The 22773-nt window shown below is 54.2% G+C and overlaps 1 protein-coding gene across 4 annotated transcripts in view; it reads left to right on the plus strand.

The window, feature by feature from the left end:
- TEAD4 (TEA domain transcription factor 4) overlaps positions 1-22773 on the plus strand; it is a 60369-nt gene that overhangs the window by 25836 nt on the left and 11760 nt on the right. For 2 of the 4 annotated variants that reach the window (XM_043881297.1, XM_043881298.1), the window contains exons 2-5: positions 2836-3090; positions 17886-17950; positions 18335-18397; positions 22532-22660. In XM_043881297.1, the coding sequence (XP_043737232.1) occupies positions 2836-3090; positions 17886-17950; positions 18335-18397; positions 22532-22660 (512 nt within the window). The remainder of the gene's footprint in view (positions 1-2835; positions 3091-17885; positions 17951-18334; positions 18398-22531; positions 22661-22773) is intronic. The other 2 variants (XM_043881300.1, XM_043881299.1) reach the window with 1 other exon arrangement.

The raw sequence follows: 22773 nt of genomic DNA on the forward strand, positions 1-22773 counted from the left end.
TTATTGTGACACCTTCAGACACACTTTGAGGAAAACTTTTTTTTTTTTTAATTTGAAGTATAGTTGTTTTATAACACTGTGCCAGGTTCTGCTCTACCGCAGAGTGAGTCAGCCAGGCATATACGTATATTCCCTCTATTTTGGATTTCCTTCTTATTTAAGTCACCACCGGGCACCCAGCAGAGTTCCCTGTTCTATACAGTACCTTCTCGTTAGTTATCTATTTTATATGTATTATCAATATATGTCAGTCCCAATCTCCCAATTCATCCCACACACCCCCTTTTCCCTTTGGCATCCCAAATGTTTGTTCTCTATGTCTGTGTCCCTACTTCTGCTTTGCAAAACAGATCATCTATACCATTTCTTGAGATTCCACATATATGCATTAATGTATGATATTTGTTTTTCTCTTTCTGACTGACTTCATTCTATATGAGAGTTTGTAGGTTCAACCATGTCTCTGCAAATGACACAATTTCATTCCTTTTTATGGCTGAGGAGTGCTCTGTTGCATATATGTACCACATCTTCTTTATCCATTCCTCTGCTGATGGACACTTAGGTTGCTTGCCTGTCCTGACTGTTGTGAATAGTGCTGCAGTGAACACTGGGATGCGTGTATCTTTTTGAATTATGGTTTTCTCTGGGTAGATGCCCAGGAGTGGGATCACTGGGTCATATGGTAGGTCTGGTTTTTGTTTTTTAAGGACCCTCCATACTGTTCTCCATAGTGGCTGTAGGAAAACTTATTTTAACAGCCACAGAGTGGAGGTCAATGTAAGTTTGTTATGCTGAAAGACCTGGGACCCTGGGGGGCGGAGATTGAGAGTCAGCTGTACTAGGGATTCGCTCCATGACCTCCGGTGAGTCCCTAGGCCTCCCTGGTCTCAGGGTCCTTATCCTCAAGCTGAGGGGATTGGGTTAGGTTTCTGCTGGGGTTCCTGCCTTGAATTTCAGTGGTTCTACCCTCCTTCCGACTGCATGTCCATGCCAGCAGCCAGGCCAAGCTCCTTAGACCCTCCACCCCTCCCGGGAGGTGCTGCCCCCACTCAGCTCCTCCTTTTCCTCCGCTGTGACCTTGACGGTGCTCACCCCCATGCCCACCTCTCTGTGAACAGTGGTGCCTCTAACAAGCCTGGGGAAGAGGGAGAAAGGGAGGAGGGATGCTTGGGGAGGTCTTATCTCAGAGAGTCTGGGATGGTAGTGGGCGGGAACTCAGGTGTTCTGACTCTTGGCCCTGGGTTTGGGCTGCTGGATCACACTGCTTCTGATGGCTAATGAGGGAGAAGGGAGGGGCTGACATGTGTGATGGGTAGGGGTCCCCCTTTGCAGAGGTGCTTGGTGGCTGAGAGAGAGGGGATGCTGGGGCCTCCAGAGGGCTTTGGGAGGTAAATGGTGCCCACCTGGTTTTTATGATCCAAAACCTGCCTTAAGATTATTAGTATGTGCTGCTGTTGTTTAGTCCTGGTTGACTCTCTGCGACCCCGTGGACTGCAACCCGCCAGGGTCCTCTGTCTATGGGATTTCCCAGGCAAGAATACTGGAGTGGGTTGCCATTTCCTTCTCTAGGGGATCTTCCTGGCCCAGGGATCGAACCCGGGTCTCCTGCAGTGCAGGTGGATTCTTTACCGACTGTTACCAGGGAAGCCCTAACACCTGAGAATCTGCCAGGGTTAGACTCTTCCTCTAAAAGAGCCTGAGCTGGGAGGAAGTAGGAGAATGGTGACCTGCATTTTATTTTGCATGCTTCTTTTAATTTCATATTTTAATTAGGGTTAAAAAGACACATAAAATTAATCATCTTAACCATTTTGAAGGATACAGTTGAGTCATGTCCAAGTATATTCATAAGTGGATATATGCATAACTGAATCGCTTTGCCGTACACCTGAAACTAACACAGCATTGTAAACCAACTGTACTGCCATAAAACATTTTTAAAAATAAAAGGTAAACTTAAAACCAGGGGAAAGAATGTATATTCATATTGTTGTGCAGCAGCGGATCTCTGGAACTTTTTCATCTTGCCAAACAGAAACTCTGTACCGAGCAACTCCCCGCCTCCTCCCCGCTCCAGCCCCGGGTGGCCACCATTCTGCTGTCTGTCTCTGTGACTTCAGTTGCTCTCAGATGTCATAAAAGTGGAATCACAGCGTATTTGTCTTTAGTGACTGGCTTGCATCATTAGGATACTGTGTCAAGGTTCATCTCTACTGTATAATATACAGACACCATGTTCTGCTTATCCGTTCATCCACCCGTGGACACTTGGGTTGCTTCTATCTCTCGGCTCTTGTGATTAATGCTGCTATGAACATGGGTGTACACACATGTCTTCGAGATACCGCTTTCAGTTCTCTTGGATGTATATGCAGAAGTGGAATTGCTGGACCATAGGTAGTCTGAATTTTTTAGGGACATCCGTACTGTTTTCCCTAGCTGTTGTACCACTTTACGTTCCCACCAACAGTGCATGATATTTTGCATTCTTTTGCCCCTTTGTGGTTTAACGTAGAACAACCCTGGTACTTGGTCCTCACTTTTGACTTCTCAGTGCCATCTTGGGTCTTAGAGCCACAATCAGGGCCCGGTCATTGAGCTCTCACAGGGTGGGAAGCTGGGGTTGATGGACTGAAGATGACCTGCTCTTGACCCCCCCCAGACCTTCTGCCTCACTCTGTTCCCTGGGGTCCCCGGGCTTTTTCTTCGAGTTCCTGAGCTGCGATGGGCAAGAAAGGAGGAGCACCTGGTTCGGGGGTGGTGCTCCCTGGGTGCCCTGCTCCACATCCACACATTCGTCCACTGATGCCCTGGTGGTTTCTGCCCAAACAGGTCCAACGGGCGCTCCTCCAAGCGGAGCCTTGGAGGGCAAGGCCGGCACCATTACCTCCAACGAGTGGGGCTCTCCCAACTCCCCCGAGGGGAGCAACGTCTCTGGGGGCAGCCAGGCCTTGGACAAGCCCATCGACAATGACGCGGAGGGTGTGTGGAGTCCTGACATTGAGCAGAGCTTCCAGGAGGCCCTGGCCATCTACCCGCCCTGCGGTCGGCGCAAGATCATCCTGTCGGACGAAGGCAAGATGTACGGTAAGGAGGCTGTTGGGTCTGGGCCGCCGTACCCCTGTTCAGGGTCCAGTCCTGGAAATAGTTTCAGCGCAACAACCAGGTTCCCTCCAAGTGATGGAGGGGTGTGACTTCCTGGAACTCCTCCCAGGTGGACGCTGCTTTATTCTGTCCTGGACTCTTAAGGGATAGGGAGACCTTGGAGAAGATGCCCTTGGATGGATGTGGAGGGTGGGAAGAAGGTGGTAGGGGAAGACTTGGAAAAGTGGCAGAACATCCCCCCAGGGCAGGCTGGGAAAATCCCTCCAGCTGTCCCCCAGGCAAATGCCTGATCTTCTCCCAGCTTCCCAGTTGACTGTGAAGGGTGTTAGGAAGATGTCCTTGCTCATCCTTTCCTTCCCTCCCCCAGGCAGCAGTCTGTTGTATACCAGGTAGGGTGGGGCAGATCTGTATCCTGGTCAGTGGGGGGCAGAGGGGGGAGCATACATGTCACTGTACACGGGGAGGAAGGAGTGTCCCCAGAGAGGACAGTGATCAGAGAAGGCTAGGTCTGCCTGAGCTGTTAAGGTTGGGAACATGTTCAGTGTCCAGCAGCTGGTGGACTGAGCCATTTGCCTGGGGCTGTGTTGACTTCTGTGACTGTGTTTTGTTTTTCAAACTTTTCATGTTAGATTGGTGTATAGCTGATTAACACTTGTGATGGTTTCAGTGCGTGGCAGAGTGACTTAGCCTTACATATACATGTAGCCATTCTCCCCAAACTCCACTCCCATCCAGGCTCCGTGTTGACTTTTGGGTGGAAGATACAGTATCTGGGGAAGCGAGTTCAGTTCAGTTCAGTCGCTCAGTTGTGTCCAACTCTTTGCGACGCCATGGACTGCAGCATGCCAGGCCTCCCTGTCTGTCACCAACTCCTGGAGCTTACTCCAACTCATGTCCATCAAGTCAGTGATGCCATCCAACCATCTTGTCTTTCTGTCACCCCCTTCTCCTCCCGCCTTTAATCTTTGCCAGCATCAGGGTCTTTTCAAATGAGTCAGTTCTTCGCATCAGGTGGCCAAAGTATTGGAGTTTCAGCTTCAGCATCAGTCCTTCCAATGATTATTCAGGACTGATTTCCTTTAGGCTGGCTCTCCTTGCAGTCCAAGGGACTCTCAAGAGTCTTTTCCAACACCACAGTTCAAAAGCATCAATTCTTCGGCGCTCAGCTTTCTTTATGGTCCAACTCTCACATCCATGCATGACTACTGGAAAAACCATAGCCTTGAAGGAAGGCTTTGAGGAAGTAAAGTGAACAGTAACAGCTGTTGGGAGGCTCAGCTCAGCCATTGGAAAGTCCCCCAGGACACCCAGTTTGAGACATGGGTCTTGGGCAGGCAAGGGGAGTCTCTGTGACTGACAGAAGCCTTCCACCTCCCGTGCTATGATTCCTAGGAAATGAGGTGCTTCAGGGGGCTGCTCCCTGGGTCGCCCTCTGCTCTCAAAGAGATGGCTCCAAGCCAGATGCTTCTCCCCCAGGGTAGATGCTTTGTCAGTTGTGAGGGGCCCTTGGGGGCTAACCCAACTCATCTCCTAGGCCTGCTGTAAGAAATTGCCACAAATTTAAGGGGTGCCTTAGACAAAGAAATGTATCCTCTGCAGAGTCAGGAGGCCAAAAGTCTGAACTCAAGGGGTCCATGGGGTTGGATGTGTTCCATGCCTCCCTCCTGGCTTCTGGTGGCAGCTGGCAGCCCTGGTGTCCTTGGCTTGTGGCCACATCACTACCGTCTCTGACCCTGTTGTCACATGGCTGTCCTCTCTGAGTCTCTGTGTGTCCTCCTCTTATCAGGACACCAGTCTTTGGGGGCCCACCTTAATCCAATATGTGCCCAGTCGTGTCTGACTCTATATGACCCCATGGACTGTAGCCCGCCAGACTCCTCTGTCCGGGATTTCCCAGGCAAGAACACTGGAGTGGGTTGCCATCTCCTCCTCCAGGGGATCTTCCTGACCCAGGGATCAAACCTGCATCTTCCGTGTCTCCTGCATTGGCAAATGGATTCTTAACCACTGAGCTCCCAGGGAAGCCCTATATTCAATATGCCCTCATCTTAACTAATTATGTCTGTCAAGACCCTGCTTCTTGATGAGGTCAGGTGCTGAGGTGCTGGGTGGACATGAATGCTGGGGAGAGACTGTTCAACTCAATTCAACTGACCAAGCCCAAAGCCTCTTACTCACTGGCCCGGGGTGTCACGGACCCACATAGCCCCGCCTCCTTTATCCTTCTCCTTCACCTCCCCTGTGAGGGCAAAGGACTCCTTCTCCCCTGCTTGCTGGGGAAGCAAGGTCCTTTCTGGACCCCGGGTCTGTTCCTCGGTCATCAGTTAAAGCTGCTCATCCCTCCTTACCAGCCCCTCTGCTGTGGCTCTATTCAGGTCCTGGGTCAGCCCCCAGGCTGCCCTGCCTGACCCCTGCTCTAGTAGCTGCTTCTTACTTCTGGTCCCTGCGGAAGCTTCAAGGAGGAGGCAGCACTGTGCATGGAGCATCCGTGGATCTGGGTGGGGCTGCTTCTTGGAGGCTTTGCCCGTGGAGCTGGGGAGGAAGGGTCTCTGGTATCCGGGGTGCTTCCCACTGCTCAGGTGGTCACGAGCTGAGGGGTGAGGGTGAGAAGAGGGCAGGGCATGCAGGGAGGAGCAGGTGGGTGGCTGGAGAGCTGGCAGGTCCCTGGTGGGACTGTGATGGCTTACTGGGGACCTGGCAGTATTCATCTTCCTGCTTTCAAGGGACAGAGGGCCTGGCGAACACAGGTGGGCAGAGGCGCTCAGCGTGGGGAGGAAGCTGAGATCACTGCTGTGTGGGGAAGACCCCAAGGGGTTGCAAACCGTGGAGAGCCAGTGGACAGTGTTTGAGGGCCGCTGTGGACCAGCTATGCCTTTGCGTGGGGTGGTAAATAAAACGGAACATGAACTTGACCGTTTTAACCATTTTTCAGTGCGCAGATCAGTGGCATTAAGTACATTCACACGGTTGTGTGACCATCCCCACCATCTGTCTCTAGAATTTTCTCATCCTCCCAAACTGAAACTCTGCCCTCCTAAAACACTACCTACCCACCCCCCCGCCCCGCCCCAACCCCGGCCCCTGGTACCCGCCATCCACTTTCTATCTCAATGGCTGTGACTCCTCTAGGGACCTCACCTAAGTGGGATCACACAGTGCTTGTCTTCCTCTGCCTGGCTTGTTGCAGTGACCATCGTGTCCTTGAGGTTCCTCCATGTTGTACGTAGCAGGTGTCAGAACTGCCTTCCTTTTGAAGACTGAGCCACGTTCCATCATATGAATGGACCCTGTGGTGCATAGCTGTTGACTCAGTTGATGGATGTTTGGGTGAACGCTTCAGTTTTCTCACTTGTTCAGTTCAGTTCAGTCACTCCGTCGAGTCCGACTCTTTGTGACCCTATGAACCGCAGCACGCCAGGCCTCCCTGTCGACCACCGACTCCCAGAGTCCACCCAATCCCATGCCCATTGAGTCGGTGATGCCATCCAACCATCTCATCCTCTGTCGTCCCCTTCTCCTCCTGCCCTCAATCTTTCCCAGCGTCAGAGTCTTTTCAAATAAGTTAGTTCTTCACATTAGGTGGCCAAAATATTGGAGTTTCAGCTTCAACATCAGTCCTTCATTGGAGGGCCGGATGGACTGGTTGGATCTCCTTGCAGTCCAAGGGACTGTCAAGAGTCGTTAGGATGGACTGGTTGGATCTCCTTTAGGAGATGGACTGGTTGGATCTCCTTGCAGTCCAAGGGACTGTCAAGAGTCTTCTCCAACACCACAGTTCAAAAGCATCAGTTCTTCGGCGCTCAGCTTTCTTTATGGTCCAACTCTCACATCCATACATGACTACTGGGAAAACCATAGCCTTGACCAGACGGACAGTCGTTATGGGTGGCTATTTCTATCTGTATTCACTAAAGAGATATCGGGGTTGGGAGACTTGAGCTTAGTCCCCTGGCGATACGACTGAGGCAGGGTTTGGCAAAGGCAGGTGCACTTTCAGCAGGCCCGGGGGTGGAATTCTCCTTGGCAGGAGGGGAGCCAACGGGCAGGGGAAGCGAGATGAAGACAGCATCTGGCCCATGGTGCTGGCCTTGCTGGTGTCCTTTGTGGCCCTCCTTCCCGTGTGCCCAGAGATAGAGGGGGGCTGAGGGTGGGGGGATCACCCAGGAGGAGGAAGGGAGGAGTGGGGCCAAGGAGGCCAGAGCTTCACAGTGACCATCTTTGCAGGGGGAGGGGTGAGTAGGGAGGGGTTACAGCCTCTGTAGACACAGAGAGAGAAGCTCAGAGAGGCTGAGTCCCAGAGTCGCTCAGGTAGTAAGTGGGGGCTGGGGTGGGGGGTTGTTCAGCACTCCCTATCACCCCAAGTGGCCCTGGTGAGCTCTTTGAAGCCAGTTCAGCTCCCGCTTGGCCCCGGCTCAGGTGGATCGGGCTCTGGGCAGGGGGACCGGACGGAGGGGGGCCTCCCCCGCTCCCCGCAGAGTCTGGTGACCGACCCAGCCCCCACAGCACCTGTCCTCCTCGGGTACACATCCTGCCCGGGGCCCAGACGCTGGCTTCTCCCAACTCCCCTTCTCCTCTTACAGGCACGGGGGCTGAGCCAAGGCGGGGCCTCACCAGTGAGTGGACGGGGCTCTCTGCCCAAGTGAGTGCCCAGCTGGGGGGTATATATAACTCTGAGCTCAGGCCTGGGCGTGGGATGGGCCCCAGGGCCAGGGGGAGGGGGAGAGGGACCTGCTGCCAAGCTGACTCAGACCTCAGGCTGCTCACCACCCTCTTTGGCTCCCGGACCCACACTTGCCACCCTCTGCGCCCCCGCCCAACCTGAGCCCTGGGCACCCTGGAGGGCTCCTCCCCTCCCTGCCTAACCCCCGACCCTGCATCCAGAGGTCTCAACCTGGCTTCCAGGTGGGCAGCTGGCTTCTCAGGCAGGAAGAGCAAACTGCCCAGAAGAGTATCCGAGACCTGGATACTGAGGATGGGGGTTCAGGTCTGCCCCCAGCCCAGCCCACGCACACCCAGAGCAGAGCCACCGATCAGGGTCAGACAGACGTGCAGGTGACACTCGGGTGCAGGGACCTGTCTACGCCGAGCCTCCCCCCGGGCTGGGGCTCCCCTTCCCCGGCTCACGGCAGCCTTTGCTTTTGCCCCGTCATGGTGTGACCCTCACCCTGGCGCTGCTGGTCACTCTGACCTCCTTGCCCAGCCTGGCTTTGGCCCCATGGGCAGGTGGCGGGAGGTGAGTCTGGCCTCAGCAGCCTCACTCTCCCTCCAGCTGCTGTCTTGCTCCTGTCCTTCCTCCTCTCTGCCTGCCGGGCCCCTCGCCTTCTTGGACGCTGCTCTGAATCTCCCAAGTGTCCGCCCTCCCCCCGTCCCCTTTCTCCCGGGTCTCCCTGGGTGCCTCGTGGCCTGTTAGCCGTTGGGTGGTTCTTATCCAGCACCTGCCTCTTATCCAGGACCAGGCCGGGCTGGGGCCATGGTCTCTGTTCTCTCCAGCTTCATGGTTGAGGGAGATGCAGGAGGAACATCTTTTTAAAGAAAATGGATGGCACTCATGTTGGGTACAGGAGTCAGCCAGGGGCTGGCTTACCTTGGGAGCTTTCTGGGAGGAAGTGGAGCTTGGCTGGGTGGAGGAGAGCGGAAGGGAGTGATCCTTGGCCCAGAGGTGGAGATTAGCTGTGTGGGTTTGGGAGTTCCCCTGGGGATCTGGGCAAAGCACTGTGATCAGGGCCCATCTGAGATGCATGCATGCTAAGTTGCTTTAGTTGTGTCCGATTCTTTGAGACTCTATGGACCGTAGCCCACCAGGCTCCTCTGTCCATGGGATTCTCCAGGCAAGAATACTGGAGTGGGTGGCCATGCCCTCCTCCAGGGCATCTTACCCACTCAGGGATGAAACTGCGTCTCGTACGTCTCGTGCATTGGCAGGCGGGTTCTTTACCACTAGCGCCACCTGGGGAGCCCTCATCAGAGGTGAATCACTAGCTAGTAAGAGGCAGAAGATAGGCTGGACCTGGGTGGGGCTCTGGTCACTGCAGGGACGGCACGGGTCAGGAAGCCTCGGTTGACTTCTGCCCGCTTCCTTGTGGTCCTTGAACCCTCCACTGCCCTGTGCTGTGTGTCTCCCTCATCCGGCCTGGGTCTCTGGCCTCCTGTTTCTGGAGGCTTGATGATGGGCACCTCTGCCCACATCCACTCTGTCCAGGGGCCAGTGTGGCCTCGGGCATGTTGTTTACCTCTTCTCAGCTTCAGTTTCCCCATTTGAGAAATGGGGAGAGTAATAATACTGCCTTTGGAGGGGGCTGGTTTTATTTATTACTCATATATTTTCATTTTATTGCTCAAATATGACACATATACTCACATTACTCATGTGAACAGCCAACTCATCATATATTTTATTGTGGGAAAATACACAGAACTTAAAATGTACCATTCTGACCCTTTTCATGTGCAGAAGCTCAGTGGCATTAAGTACATTCACAGTGTCAGGCAACCGTCCCCATGGACATCTCCAGAACTTCTTCCTTCTTCCCAAGAGAAACTGTACCCGTTAAAAAGTAACTCCCATTCCTCCCTCCCCCCAGACCCTGATGGCCTCTAATCTATTTTCTGTCTTTATGAATTTGCCTATTCTGGGTACAGCTATGACAAACCTAGGCAGTATATTAAAAAGCAGAGCTATCACTTTGCCAACCAAGATCTGCATAGTCAAAGCTATGGTTTTTCCAGTAGTCAGGTATGGATGTGAGTGTTGGACCATAAAGAAAGTTGAGTGCTGAAGAATTGATGCTTTCAAACTGTGGTGCTGGAGAAGATTCTTGAGAGCCCCTTGAACAGCAAAGACATCAAACTAGTCAATCCTAAAGGAAACCAACCCTGAATATTCATTGGAAGGACTGATGCTGAAGCTGAAGCTCCAATACTTTCGCCGCCTGATGCAAAGAGCCGACTCATTAAAAAAGACCCTGATGCTGGGAAAGGCTGAGGGCAGGAGGAGAAGGGGGTGACAGAGAAGATGGTTGGATGGCATCACTGACTCAATGGACATGAGTTTGAGCAAACTCTGAGAGATAAAGAAGGACAGGGAAGCCTGTCTGTGGAGTTGCAAAGAGTTGGACAGGACCTAGTGATTAAACAATAGCAACAACATTTTGGGTACATCGCAGTAGTGGAATCAGACAGTCTTGCCCTTCTGGGTCTCAATTATTTCTCTCAGGACAGTACCTTCAAGGTTCATCCACATTGCAGCCGGGATCAGAACTGTGTTTTTTTTTTTTTCAAATTGCTGAATAATTCCATTGAATTCCATTGTATGGCTGGACCACATCTTATAGATCCATTTAAGCTATTAATTTATATGTGGCTATTTCTACCTTCCGGATATTGTGAATAGTGCTGCTGTGAACATGGGTGTATAGATAGCTCTTTAAGACCCCACTTTCAGTTATTTGGGGTGTGCACCTAGAGATGGAATTGCTGGATCGTATGCTGATTCTGTTTAACTTTCTGAGGAGCTACCAGACTATCTCCCACAGTGGCTGCATCAGTTTACATTCTACCAGCAACGCACAAGTGTTTTAATTTCTTCACATCCTTGGCAATACTTATTTTCCGTTTTTCCCCAATAGCCATTCTAGTGGGTGTGAGGTGGTATCTCATGGTTTCGTTTGCATTTCCCTAAGGTTAGGCGATGTTGAGCACCTTTTCACGCCCTTGTTGAAAGAAGGCATGGTCTTTGGTGTCACTGCTGGGCTGAGAAGTGCCCAGTGAGCAGCGTGGGCTGCAGCGCTCGGGGGGGACCTCTTCCCTGCGCTTGAGGAGCTCAAATGACTTGAGTCCAGGGAGCCACATAGCCTGTGCCCCAAGCCTGGAGGCGGGAGTGGGCATGCCCACCTGGGCGGTGGCCTTGAAGATGGGGTTGGATTTCACCAGAAGTCCCAGAGCCCTCCAGGGACAATGGTGGTGACAGCTCGGATGTCAAAAGTGTCTTCTCCACAAATAGCCTTCTCCTCCAGCTGCAGGTGTTTATGGCTTCAGTTGAGCCCTGGCCAGAGAGGCCCCCAGGCCAGGCCATGTGCTTGGCCGGGGGGAGGGGCTGGCCTCCTCCACAGCCACCCCCTGCAAGGGTGAAATGTCAGCTCCTCTAAAGAGCTCCCTCCCTGTGAGGACTCTGCTGAATATCTCCCTTTGCTTCAAAGGGAAAGCTCATGCCCTTTTCAACTTTGAAAACTAGCTCTCAGTTCAGTTCAGTCGCTCAGTCGTGTCCGACTCTTTGCCACCCCGTGGACTGCAGCATGCCAGGCTTCCCTGTCCATCACCCACTCCCAGAGCTTGCTCAAATTCATGTCCATCAAGTCAGCGATGCCATCCAACCATCTCATTCTCTGTCATCCCCTTCTCCCACCCTCAGTCTTTCCCGGCATGAGGGTCTTTTCCAGTGAGCCAGTTCTTCGCATCAGGTGGCATAAGTATTGGAGTTTCAGCTTCAGCATCAGTCCTTCCAGTGCATACTCAGGACTGATTTCCTTTATGACTGACTGATTTGATCTCCTCGCTGTTCAAGGGACTCTCAAGAGTCTTCTCCAGCACCACAGTTCAAAAGTATCAATTCTTCGGCGCTCAGCCTTCTTTATGGTTCAACTCTCACATCCATGCATGACTACTGGAAAAACCATAGCTTTGACTAGAAAACTGGTTCTAACAGGACTGTATTACCAATATTAGCAAAAACAGTTGTCTTTTCAACCCTCCTTAATAGGCAGAAACTTTGAACATGTTTATGGCCCAGGGGCAGGGCTGGTACAGGGAGGGGATGAGACACACAAGAGGCCTGTCCCAGATAGGATTTGCAGATGGGATAAAGGTTCATGTGTGGCTCATGTGTGACAGGGGGAGCCTGGGATGACTGGCAGAACTCGTGTGACTCCGGTGTGGCCTTCAGAGTAGGTGGTGGTCACTTGGTGTGGCCCCTGCATTGGGAGCGCCCCACCTTCAGCCCGAGGGTCAATCCCTAAGGCCTTCCTCACCCATGGAGGGTAGGGTCATGGGTGTGAGCTGGGTGGGGGCTTTGGACATATGTTCTCTGACACATGGGCCACCTTCTGGTGGGGTGTCCTTTCCAGCCCCACCCAGACTCTCTCTGGGGTTGGCCAAGGCCACCTGCCAGACTGCAATGCCCAGCTGCCCAGCTGGCCTCCACTTGGTCCAAGCTGGCCTCCTGCTGCCCTAGTCTGTGATCTCAGCCCCCGGAGGGGGTTTGCAGCTGGTGGCAGAGCTGGGAGAGGGTGCAAGTCTCTTGTCTTCCCACTGGCTCATCTGGATTTCCTACTAGCTTCCCTCTGCCTTGCTTTTCTCCCCTGCCTTCATTGTGGCTTTGCGTCTCTGCACATTCTCTATCTCTCTCTGCTGCCGCCCAGGCTCCGGGGTCCTCCTGGCATCCTCATAACCTCAGGCACGTTGGCTCCCACGCCTCTGGGGGCCACTGTCCAGGAGTGAAAGCTGGGGGGCGGGCTCTTGGTCCAAATAGTTGGCTGTCCCTGCAGGACCAGGGCAGGGTCCGGGCAAGGGACAGTAAGACATCACTAAGGACTTCACGCAGAGGCCTGGGGTGGTGGTGGGGGAGCTGGTCCAGAGAGGTGGAGCAGAATGGTTTCGGGGAAACTCCCAGACCATCTGTGGGGAAGAGGAGCCATTGTGAAGCCCTGGGTGTGGCCTTTGAAAACGGATGTTTCATGGCCCTGGGTCAGTAGTAAACCACATGACTGAATAAATCACGTCCCCTCTCTGCCGCCTTAGTTTCTTCTCCCTTAGGCTACATAGCACCCCTGGGGCCACCTGGTCAGTCCTCTCACTCTTATGTTAGATGTTAAGAGATGGGCTCTAGGGACTAAGCTGTGTGGTCCAGTGAATAGGACTCCCTGCTCCTAATGTAGTGGATGCAGGTTCAATCCCTGGTCAGGGAACTAAGATCTCACATGCATGGTGTGGCCAAAAGAAAAAAAAGAAAGAGAGACAAGAGAGAACCAGACTGCCTGGATTTGAATCTTTATCACTTGCTGACCTCTGATGTGAACAAGCTTATAAACCTCTCTGCACGTCGATCTCCTCGTGGATGGAATGGAAATGATAGAACAGCTACCACAGGAGGGCAAAGGTGTGAACACACATAGAGCAGTTACCGTCTTCACTCTGTATTTGTACCGTTGCCTGTTTGCTCCACAAATGTTCATTATTGTTACTATTATCATAAGAGTGAAGGAAACTACAGCGGTTACCTCTGTCTGTATAAAGTCTGGATCAGATGCCAGCCGGTCTGGAGGCAGTAGAATGGCTGGGTTGACCTCAGGAGGACCTCCAGGTGCAGGAAGGACGCTGCTTGTTCCCCTCGGCTCCAGACACCCAGAGACGCCCAGGGCTCCTCTGCCACCCCGGGATCCTCCACTGCTGACCAGCACAAGCAGCCTGGCTGGGGTACGGTCTGAGAGGGGCTGGCTAGGGAGAGGAGGGCGAATCTCCCCAGAAGAAGAGAAGCACAGCTTGAAAAGTGCAAAGACAGCCGAGCCAGCCTTGGACCCCTGGGTCTGGCTCCTCTGGCCCTACTGCTGGCCTTGTGCCCAGGCCCAGGAGGCCTGTCTGGAGGCAGAGCTCCTGGACCCTGTAGCAGAGACACAGGTGGTTCTAGAGCTGGGTAGGGCTCTGTCTTCAGGACCTGGGGGGTCTCTGTGATGTGGGGAGAAACAGTCTCAGCCAGGGGTGGGCAGGGGCCTCCTGGCTGCTGTAAACAGGGCTTCCCAAGTGATGCAGTGGGAGAGGATCCTCCTGCCAATGCAGGAGACCCAAGTTCTATCTCTGGGTTGGGAAGATTTCCCTGGAGGAGGACATGGCAACCCACTCCAGTATTCTTGCTTGGGAAGTCCCATGGACAGAGGAGCCTGGTGGGCTGCAGTCCTTGGGGTCGCAAAGAGTCGGACATGACTGAGCACACACAACAGTGACGGATGTGCCACCATGTCCAGGCCAGGAGGCCCTCCCCGGCTGGGAGCGGACTTCCCGCGGTCGGAGCACCTTCTCTGCCAGGCCCTGAGCCGCTTCCAAGTGGCTGAGCCAGGACTCAAACCCAGGCGTTAACGCTGCATCCTCTGGTGCCCACCTGGGTGAGATGCTCCATCTGCCTGCGCTGCTGTGGGGCAGATGCCTTTCCGGTGAAGTCAGTGAGGTTCACGCTTCAGGGCCCCTTCCAAGTTCCTAAACTTTTAATTTGTCTGTTTATGTTTAAAATTCCTTGTATTTATTTGGCCGCACTGTGTGGCTTGCAAGATCTTAATTCCCCGACCAGGGGTTGAACCTGGGCCCTAACAGTGAAGAGTCAACTTATTGGAAAAGTCCCTGATGCCGGGAGAGATTGAAGGTGAGAGGCGACTGGGGCGACAGAGGTTGAGGTGGTTGGATGACATCACCGACTCAATGGACCTGAGTTTGAGCAAACTCAGGGAGACAGAGAAGGACAGGGAAGCCTGGCGTGCTGCAGTCCATGGGGTCACAAAGAGCCGAACACCACTGAGCGACTGAACAACGACAGCTAGCAGTGAAAGCACGGAGTCCTAACCATGGGAATTTCCGAAACTTTTTAGTTTTAATTAAAATTTTAAAATAACTTTGTTGAAACCTGATTGATGTGCAATAAACGACACATATTTGAAGTGGACAGTTTGGTAGGTTTGACCATGTGTCCACCTATGGAGCCGTGACCACCATCAAGAGAATGAGCCCACCCTTACCTCCAGAAGATCTGAACCTAATTCTATGTTTGTATTTCTAATTTCCTCTTCTCAAAGAGAGCCTCACAGTTTTCAGATGCTTTAGGCCCACCCAAATCTGGATTTGCATCTGTCCTGAGAAGCTCAAATGAGCCGAGGCTAGGAGACCGCTTTGAGAACAATGCCAGACTCATCGAAAGTGGAAGATTATCTGCATATTTTTTTCTTCTTTAATTATTTTTTCTATTTATTTATTTTATTTTTAATTGGAGGATAATTGCTTTATGGTGTTGTGTTGGTTTCTACCTTCCAACAAGGTGTATCAGCCATAAAAAAGATTTTTTTTGGATTGGATCTGTTTTTTAAAGTCTTATTGAATTTGTTACAATGTTGCTTCTCCTTTAGGTGTGTTTTTTTGCCTGTGAGGCATGTGGGATCTTAGCTCCCCTGACCAGGGATCAAACCCACACCCTCCTGCATTGGTGGGAGAAGTCTAAAGCACTGGACTACTGGGAAAGTCCCCTATTTGCACTTAAAATTTAATTCACACACTTTTCCCACAGAAGATGTGACCAATATCAGATCATTCATTTAGCAAGCATTTACTGAGCGCCTTCTCTGTGCAGCACTTTTCTTAGTTTTAGGTGTAAACAGGACATTTCCTCCTGTTGGGAGTCGGGGGTAGATGGGCAGTTGGGGGGCTTGGGGGGTGACCTCAGCTCTCCGTGGGGTGTTTAGGGAACATGTCCCCCCATAGTGGCAGCTGAGCCAAAGGTGCCCTTGGGATGTGAAGGTGAGGGAGTGGGCCTCGAGGGTCTCTGAGCAGAGGACAGGACATACAAAGACCCTGAGGTGGGAAGGCTTGGCATGTCCAGCAAAAGCTCAGAGCCTCAAAGGCTGGTCGTGCGGGTGAGGAGGTACTGAGCTGGGGGCAGGTGGACAGATCCTGTGGGAGCCTCTGGGCTGTTGTAGGGGTTTGGACACTTTCAAGGCAGGCAGGTGGGAGCCCTTGGAGGGGGTTTGGGTTTTAATAGCATCACAGTGGCTGCTGTGTAGAGAATGGACTCAGAGTAGGGAATCCAGCCAGGGAAGGTGGTAGCTTGAAGTGTGGTGGTGGTGGTGGTAGGGGGGAAAAGGGGCTGGATTCCAACCTAGTTTGAAAACAGAGTCATCAGATTTTGCTGGCAGACTTGTTCTTTCATTCGACACAGAAATGCCAGGTCTGGGGATGCAGACCTGAAGGGAGGTGTGGTCCCCTCCTCTGTGATGCTAAGAATCTAGTGGGAAAAGACAGACACAGAGGTGATGGGCTGCTGCCCTTATGAGGGCTGGGCTGGAGCAGCAGAACTGGATCTTGGATGGTGACCAAAGGGTCCCCATCAGCTCCCCCACTGCTGACACCATGCCCACGGGCAGTGTTCTCAGCCTCGGGGCTCCAGGAACCTCCACCCCGTCCACCCTCTGTCCCTGAACTGTTGACAGTGGACTCCTCTCGTGGGCCTGGAGCTTGTTTGATTAACAGGAAGGGAGACTGAGCCCCAGAGAGCTGTGGTCGAGCCAGAGTTCAGGTCTATTCCTGTCTGTACAATCTGGACATGTTTGAATGACGAGTCTATGGCCGTCAGGGCCCAGGTTTTAGAAAAGGAGGCCGTGTGAGGGTCCAGAGGGAAGTGAGTGATGAGCCCCCCAGAGCTCATCTGTGGAGCTGCCGGGTTGCAGGCTGTCTCCTCAGCTCCCAGCCCGTGACCACTTCCCTGCTGTTCACAGCCTCAGCATGACTGCCTCTGGTTAGACATGGAGTAGGACTGTCACGCGTCCATTGGACCGCCTGTGGAATACCTTTCCCTGGGAAGCTTTGAGAAGGGCCGTGGTGCTGGACCATGAGCTTAGAGAGACCAGCCCAGAGGCAGTGTCCCCAAGGTCCAGGCCTCCCACTCCTTCCCTGACACAGACAGTCTTGTGCTCCCAGGCCAGCGTGTCTTCCTGGCAGATGAGACCTCCTGAGGGCGGCTCTTGATTCAGCATTGGCAGTGGGGAGAGGTCAGCTGGGGGGCCCGCGTGGCCTTGGCCGGGAGCCCTGGTTACCACCCAGGTGGCGGGCAGCCCGCTTGTTTCGCTGCCCCCCTGCATCAGCAGCTTCTCACCCCCCGCAGGCCTCCTGGCTCAGCCAGGCCCAGAGGACCGGGCTGGCTGGCGACTGTGCCCACAGGTGGAGAAAGGAGGTCATCACTCCCGCGCAAACCCTCTCACCCTCCGACTCCCCCAGTGCCCTTCTTTATGGTCTAATCCTACCAGTGGTCAGTGCAGCTCAAGGCTCACCTGGCCACCCAGCCTGATCTGGTGCCTTGTCCTCTGAGCATGCAGTGTGGCCCCTGTTGGATGCAGGCACTGGGCTGTCATGTGGCCACACAAGTGTTGAGCTCCTGGAAGGCAGGGAGCCCTCGTCCTGATCTCATTTATGACCAGGGAGGACGTGGGGTCTTGCAGCATCTCCTCTAGGAGCCTGGGCCGGCAGTGAGCACTCGTGTGACCTGGTGACGGTCTAGCGGGAGCCGTGGAGCTGTGTGTGGATCAGGGCCGCAGGTTCCCCTCCAGAGACGCTCCTTGCTTCCCACGTGCCCTCTGCTGCTCACAGACAGGACAGACACCCTGTCCGGTCCTGCTCTTTCGTGGAGGTGGTGGGGACCGAGGGAGCTGTCCAGAGCCAGGGCCAAGGCAGGGAGGCCCCAGGGGAGGCGTGAGCAGAGGTGGCTGCCAGGCTGCAGTGGGGGGAGGCTCCGGCAGAGGGGTTCCAAGCTGTGTGCCCGCCAGCCGGAGCCCCATGGCCCTGTCACCTTGTCCTCAGGTTACCAGCCCCCAGCGAGGCCTTGGCTCCCTCCTGCTGCTGGGAGACCCCTGGGATCTAAGGAGGGTGGGGGGGGCAGGGGTCTGCAGAATCATCACCCCGAGTGCTGGGCAGGTGTGCAGAGGTGAGGGCTGGGGTCCCTCGGGCCCTCCCACTGAGGGGCTGCTGTGTCTCTGCAGGTCGGAACGAGCTGATTGCCCGCTACATCAAGCTCCGGACAGGAAAGACCCGCACCAGGAAGCAGGTGGGCCCTGGGGCGGGTGCTCTGGCACCAACGGAGGCTCCCAGGGTGGGTCTGGCCCTCTGCGGGACCAGGTGTGGGCTCTGGGGGCCAGCTCAGGAGGGGTCCTCCACTGGGTATGTCCCCTGCAGTCAGTTTCCTGGGGACCCCGCCACCGTTGCTGGGAGGAGAGAGACAACTTCCCTGCTCCTCCTGGCCAGCAGGAGGACCCCACTTCTGTTTAGCTGGGAGGGCAGAACCGAGGGCCCATCAGTGATGGATCTTTCATTCATTCATTCAGTCTGTGATGTGGATGGGAGACTGTGGTGGGTGGAGGGCCAGGGGGAGCCCCATGGGGAGCAGCTTTCGGGGAGAAGGCAGGAACAGGAGTCCCTTTTCCTGCCTCAGGTGTCCAGCCATATCCAGGTGCTGGCTCGGCGCAAAGCCCGTGAGATCCAGGCCAAGCTAAAGGTAAGACAGGGATGGTGGAGGGAGCAAGGGCCCAGGACTTGGGAAGGCTGGCCTCTGGGAGTTTGGGCTCTTTTCCCAGGAGGAAAAGTCTTCCCGTGGGTTTCGGGGCTGCCTGTGGAGCCAGTGGGCTTCAAGGTGCTGAGGAAAGTGGGGTTCAGCCTGTAACCTGTCTCCCCCATCCAGCAGAGGACACTGACCACTGACTGGCAGCCGTGTGTGTGTGTGTGTGTGTGTGAACAGCCAGGTTCAGCATCCTGGGAGGCACCGTCCAGTCTCCTGCTGTGCATTCTGCACCCTGCCACCCCCCCACCCCCCGCCCCAGCTCAGAGGGACAGTGCACGCCCCAAATCCATGGTTAGAGCAACAGGATTGACCTCCAGACCCCTTTCCTTGAGGACCCCTCAGCCCCTTACTGTCTCAGGGTGGCCTGGCCTGGGAGGTACTGCTGGGGCTGGGGGTGGGGTTCCATGCTGGAGGAGGGGCTGGTGGAATTCTTTCCACCCTGCTCTCTGGGACTGGAGGTTCCTGCCCCTTCCTGGATCAGCCCCACCTTGCAGGCCTGGACAGGTGACTATGCTTGAGGGGGCCAGCCCTGGTGAGAGCCCCCTCCCCATGGGACTCAGCCCTTCTGGATCCCATGGAGGAGCCAGCATTTGGGCCTTAGACCAGACCAGTAAATCCATGGACATTAAAAGAATTTTTTTTTAATTTTAATTTTTTGATGATACTGTGCGGCTTGTAGGATCTTAGCTCTCTGACCAGCAATTGGAACCTGGGCCCTCGAGAGTGAAAGCGCAGAGTCCCAACCACTGGACGACCAGGGAACTCCCCACGTACATTTTTTAAAGCAGTGGAAGCCTTTTTGTTTTTCTTCCTAACTGAATTATCACTGATACGATGTCAGAGGAGCTGCTGTGGTCAAAGTTAAGTTGGCGAGGAGCGGTCTAGGGACCCCTCCTCTATGTCCCTCTCAGGCCCCATGACTCTCGAACCCGAAAGCGTCCGAGAACCCAGTTTCAAAGCCCCTGGGCTAGAGGACCACAGAGGATCCCTCTGGGCCTGCGGCCCATGACCCTGACCCTGGAGCCTGGAAAGCGTGGGTGGGAGGCCGCAGGAGGCTGCCCCCGCTACCCACCCAGCTCCATTCCTCCTGCATCAGCCCAGCTGTCCCTGCCCCCCACGGCTGTGGCCCAGCCCTCGCCCCTTTGCCCCCAGGACAGCTGGCTGGCCGCAGCTGCTGGTCCCTCCCTCTGAGGCTGGTACATGTACCCGGACACCCTCAGCCCCGGCGCCCACTTGCTCCCCACTCTGCTCTCTGGCCGGCTTGTGACTCCCTGGGGCCCAGCAGGGGACCTGGTGGAGAATGGAGTGTCCAGGCTTCTGTTTAGAGCTGTCGAGGGGAGCTGTTGATTCCCGAGGGGCCCAGCTGTACGGCCCGCATGTGCTGGAGGGACTGAACCTGTCCCTGTCCATAGGCTCTGATGAGGGGCCAGGAACAGCCTCAGTGGACTGCCAGACAGACTTCAAGGGAGCCACGGGTCCTTTAAGTAAATATGCACATTTTCCTGCATATGCACTTAGGGGAGAATTGGGTCTGAGGATTTTACCATATTCTCCAAGGGGTCTGGGGCCCAGTGCAGTTAAACTCCCCCATGGGCAGCAAGGTCAGGTGGAGATCTTTGGGTCACTGGCCTGGCTCTGCCCGTGGGCACTTGGCTGGGTCATCCACCTCAAGCTCCAGCCAGCTTCCTTACCTATAAATGACAGGGTTAGTCAAGGTGCTGTCTGAGGTTCCCCCCGACCTCAAAATTCAGTACCAGGTCACTGATGTCACCCCCCCCACTCCCCCCGATTCCTGTCCCACTTGCTGGTCCCTGGCTGTTCAGTTAGGCCGGCTATCAGAAAGGAGTACAGGTCATTGACACAGGGTTGGAGCCATCCAGCCTCCCATTGCCATTGTTAACAGGGGTCTGTGGGCTTCCTGGGGTGCCGCCCCATCTGTGTCCTGGAGGGAGCAAGTCTAGGTGACGCTCCTGAGATCCCCAGAGTCCTTGCAGAGAGGCAGCCTAATGCTTTGTTTAGCAGAGACCGTGTCAGAGCAGGGCCCAAGTTTGTCCCCCAAAGGACAGTGGGCTGGGGTGCCCACCGCTCAGTGTGGCCCCTTGCACCCTCTGTGCTGAAGATGGGGTGCCCTCAGGTCTTGACCTTCCCCCTCCTTGGTCTGCTCAGCCCCTGGGCCTGCAGAGGTCAGAGGTCACGGATGTCCTGTCCTGGACCCACTTCACAGGGCAGACCATCCTATGACCCCTGTCAACACCCAGGTCCCCTAAATTCTCTGAGCCTCAGTTTATCTTAGAATGGGGGTGTGACAAGTCCTGCCAGCCTCACAGGGGTCCTGTGATGTTCAGAGCCAAAGTGAGACAGCGTTCTTTACTTTCCGGGGGCTGTCTGGTGCCCCGTGACCGTAAGGGTCCCTGAGAGGCCGCCTGGCTCCACACTGTGTCCCACAGGAGGCCGGGCTCACCACTCGGACCTTTGGTGTAATGCCACCCACCAGGCGAGTGAAGTCACAGCAAACCCAGCTGTGAGCTGCGAGGCCCTCCCTCAGCAATCCACTTGCTTATCGCTCGGGACAGATTTGGGTCACCAAGTTGGTGATTAAATAAAGGGCCTACGTATTTTTCCCATTTAAAAATAGTCCATCATAAAGATATGGGATTTCTAATCACAGCTCCCAAGTTGACATAACCCAACGTTTTGGCCCGTAATGCTGTCTGCACCAGCCCACTGTCTGTATGTATGGTCTTATTTCCGATCCACATGGACTTTTTGAAATACAAGATGTTGTCTTATTGCTTTAGAGGCCCTTCAGGGTTGGGGAGCTCAGGATGGGACCATTGGCTTAGACAAGTATTAACAAGGATTTTTTATAAGCAGGTGATACTGCAGATTCATTCAGAGCCTGTGCTGGGTGAGCCCATTTTTTGGGGGGATCTTTGGACTGGAGAGGACAGACAGCCACATTCTGAGACATTAAAGATGCAGGAGCCATGGGTGCCCGTGGTATAGTTGACACCCATAGGCCAGGTCTGAGACGGGGACCACAGGAGACTGGCCCTTATCACTGTCCATGTGACCGGAGATGACCTCTTCTGGGCATATTCCTGCATCCTCTCCCGTGAGCCAGGTAGGGGCCCAGACACCCTTGGTGTGGAGGTGAGTGAGGCCTGGGTGGCCTCTGTTCGCAGGTGTCCCTTAGGAGACAGGAGAGCTGTGGTCTGGCAGGTGACCTTCCAAGTCTCTTTATTTTTTTTCGAACTTTAAACTTTTTATTTTGCCTTGGGGTGTAACTGATTAACAATGTTCTAGTAGTTTTAGGTGGACAGGGAAGGGACTCAGCCTTACATATGTGTGTATGCATTCTCTCCCAAATCCCCCTCCCATCCAGGCTGGCACATAACAGTGAGCAGAGTTCCCTGGTTATACAGTAGGTCCTTGTTGGTTATCCATTTTGAATACAGCAGTGTGTACCTGTCCATCCCAAACTCCCTCACTATCTCTTCCCCCTGGCAACCGTAAACTTGTTTTCTGTGAGTCTGTTTCTGTTTTGTAAGCAGGTTCACTTGTATCATTTCTTTTTAGATTCCACACATAAGGGATGTCATACAATATTTCTCCTCTGTCTGCCTTCACTCAGTATGATACTCTCTAGGTCCATCCATTGTTGTTACAAATGGCATTATTTCATTCTTTTTAATGGCTGAGTAGTATTCCATTGCATATATGTACCACATCCTCTTTATCCATTCCTCTGTTGATGGACATTTAGGTTGCTTTCACATCTTGGCTATTGTAAACAGTGCTGCAATGAACACTGGGGTGCATGGATCCTTTCGGATCATGTTTTTCTCCGGCTATGTGCCTGGGAGTGGGTCAAAGTCTCTTTAAACGCTAGTGCAACAGGCAGGACAAGTGTCCCCTTTGACAGATGAGGAAAGGGATCAGAGCCACCCAGTGACTTACTCAGAGTCACAGGGAAGGTTCACAGCCCTGCAGGAGTGGGAGCTTGGTCCCGGGTCCTCTGCTGGCCTGGACGGTGCTTGCGCTGAGGCCTCCCCCCCAATGTCTCCCCAGGATCAGGCAGCTAAGGACAAGGCCCTGCAGAGCATGGCTGCCATGTCGTCCGCCCAGATCATCTCCGCCGCAGCCTTCCACAGTAAAATGACCCTCACCCGGGGCCCAGGCTACCCAGCGGTCTCAGGGGTAAGTGGGGCTGCCTGCAGCCGGAGGCCGGACCACCCTGTCCTTCTCCCTCCTCCCCCTTCTGAGGAGACACAGCGCTGGCCACACCAGAGTCCTCACCTGAGTCTTCTCAG

Source organism: Cervus elaphus, chromosome 22, assembly GCF_910594005.1.
Source record: "Cervus elaphus chromosome 22, mCerEla1.1, whole genome shotgun sequence".
Taxonomy (NCBI): domain Eukaryota; kingdom Metazoa; phylum Chordata; class Mammalia; order Artiodactyla; family Cervidae; genus Cervus; species Cervus elaphus.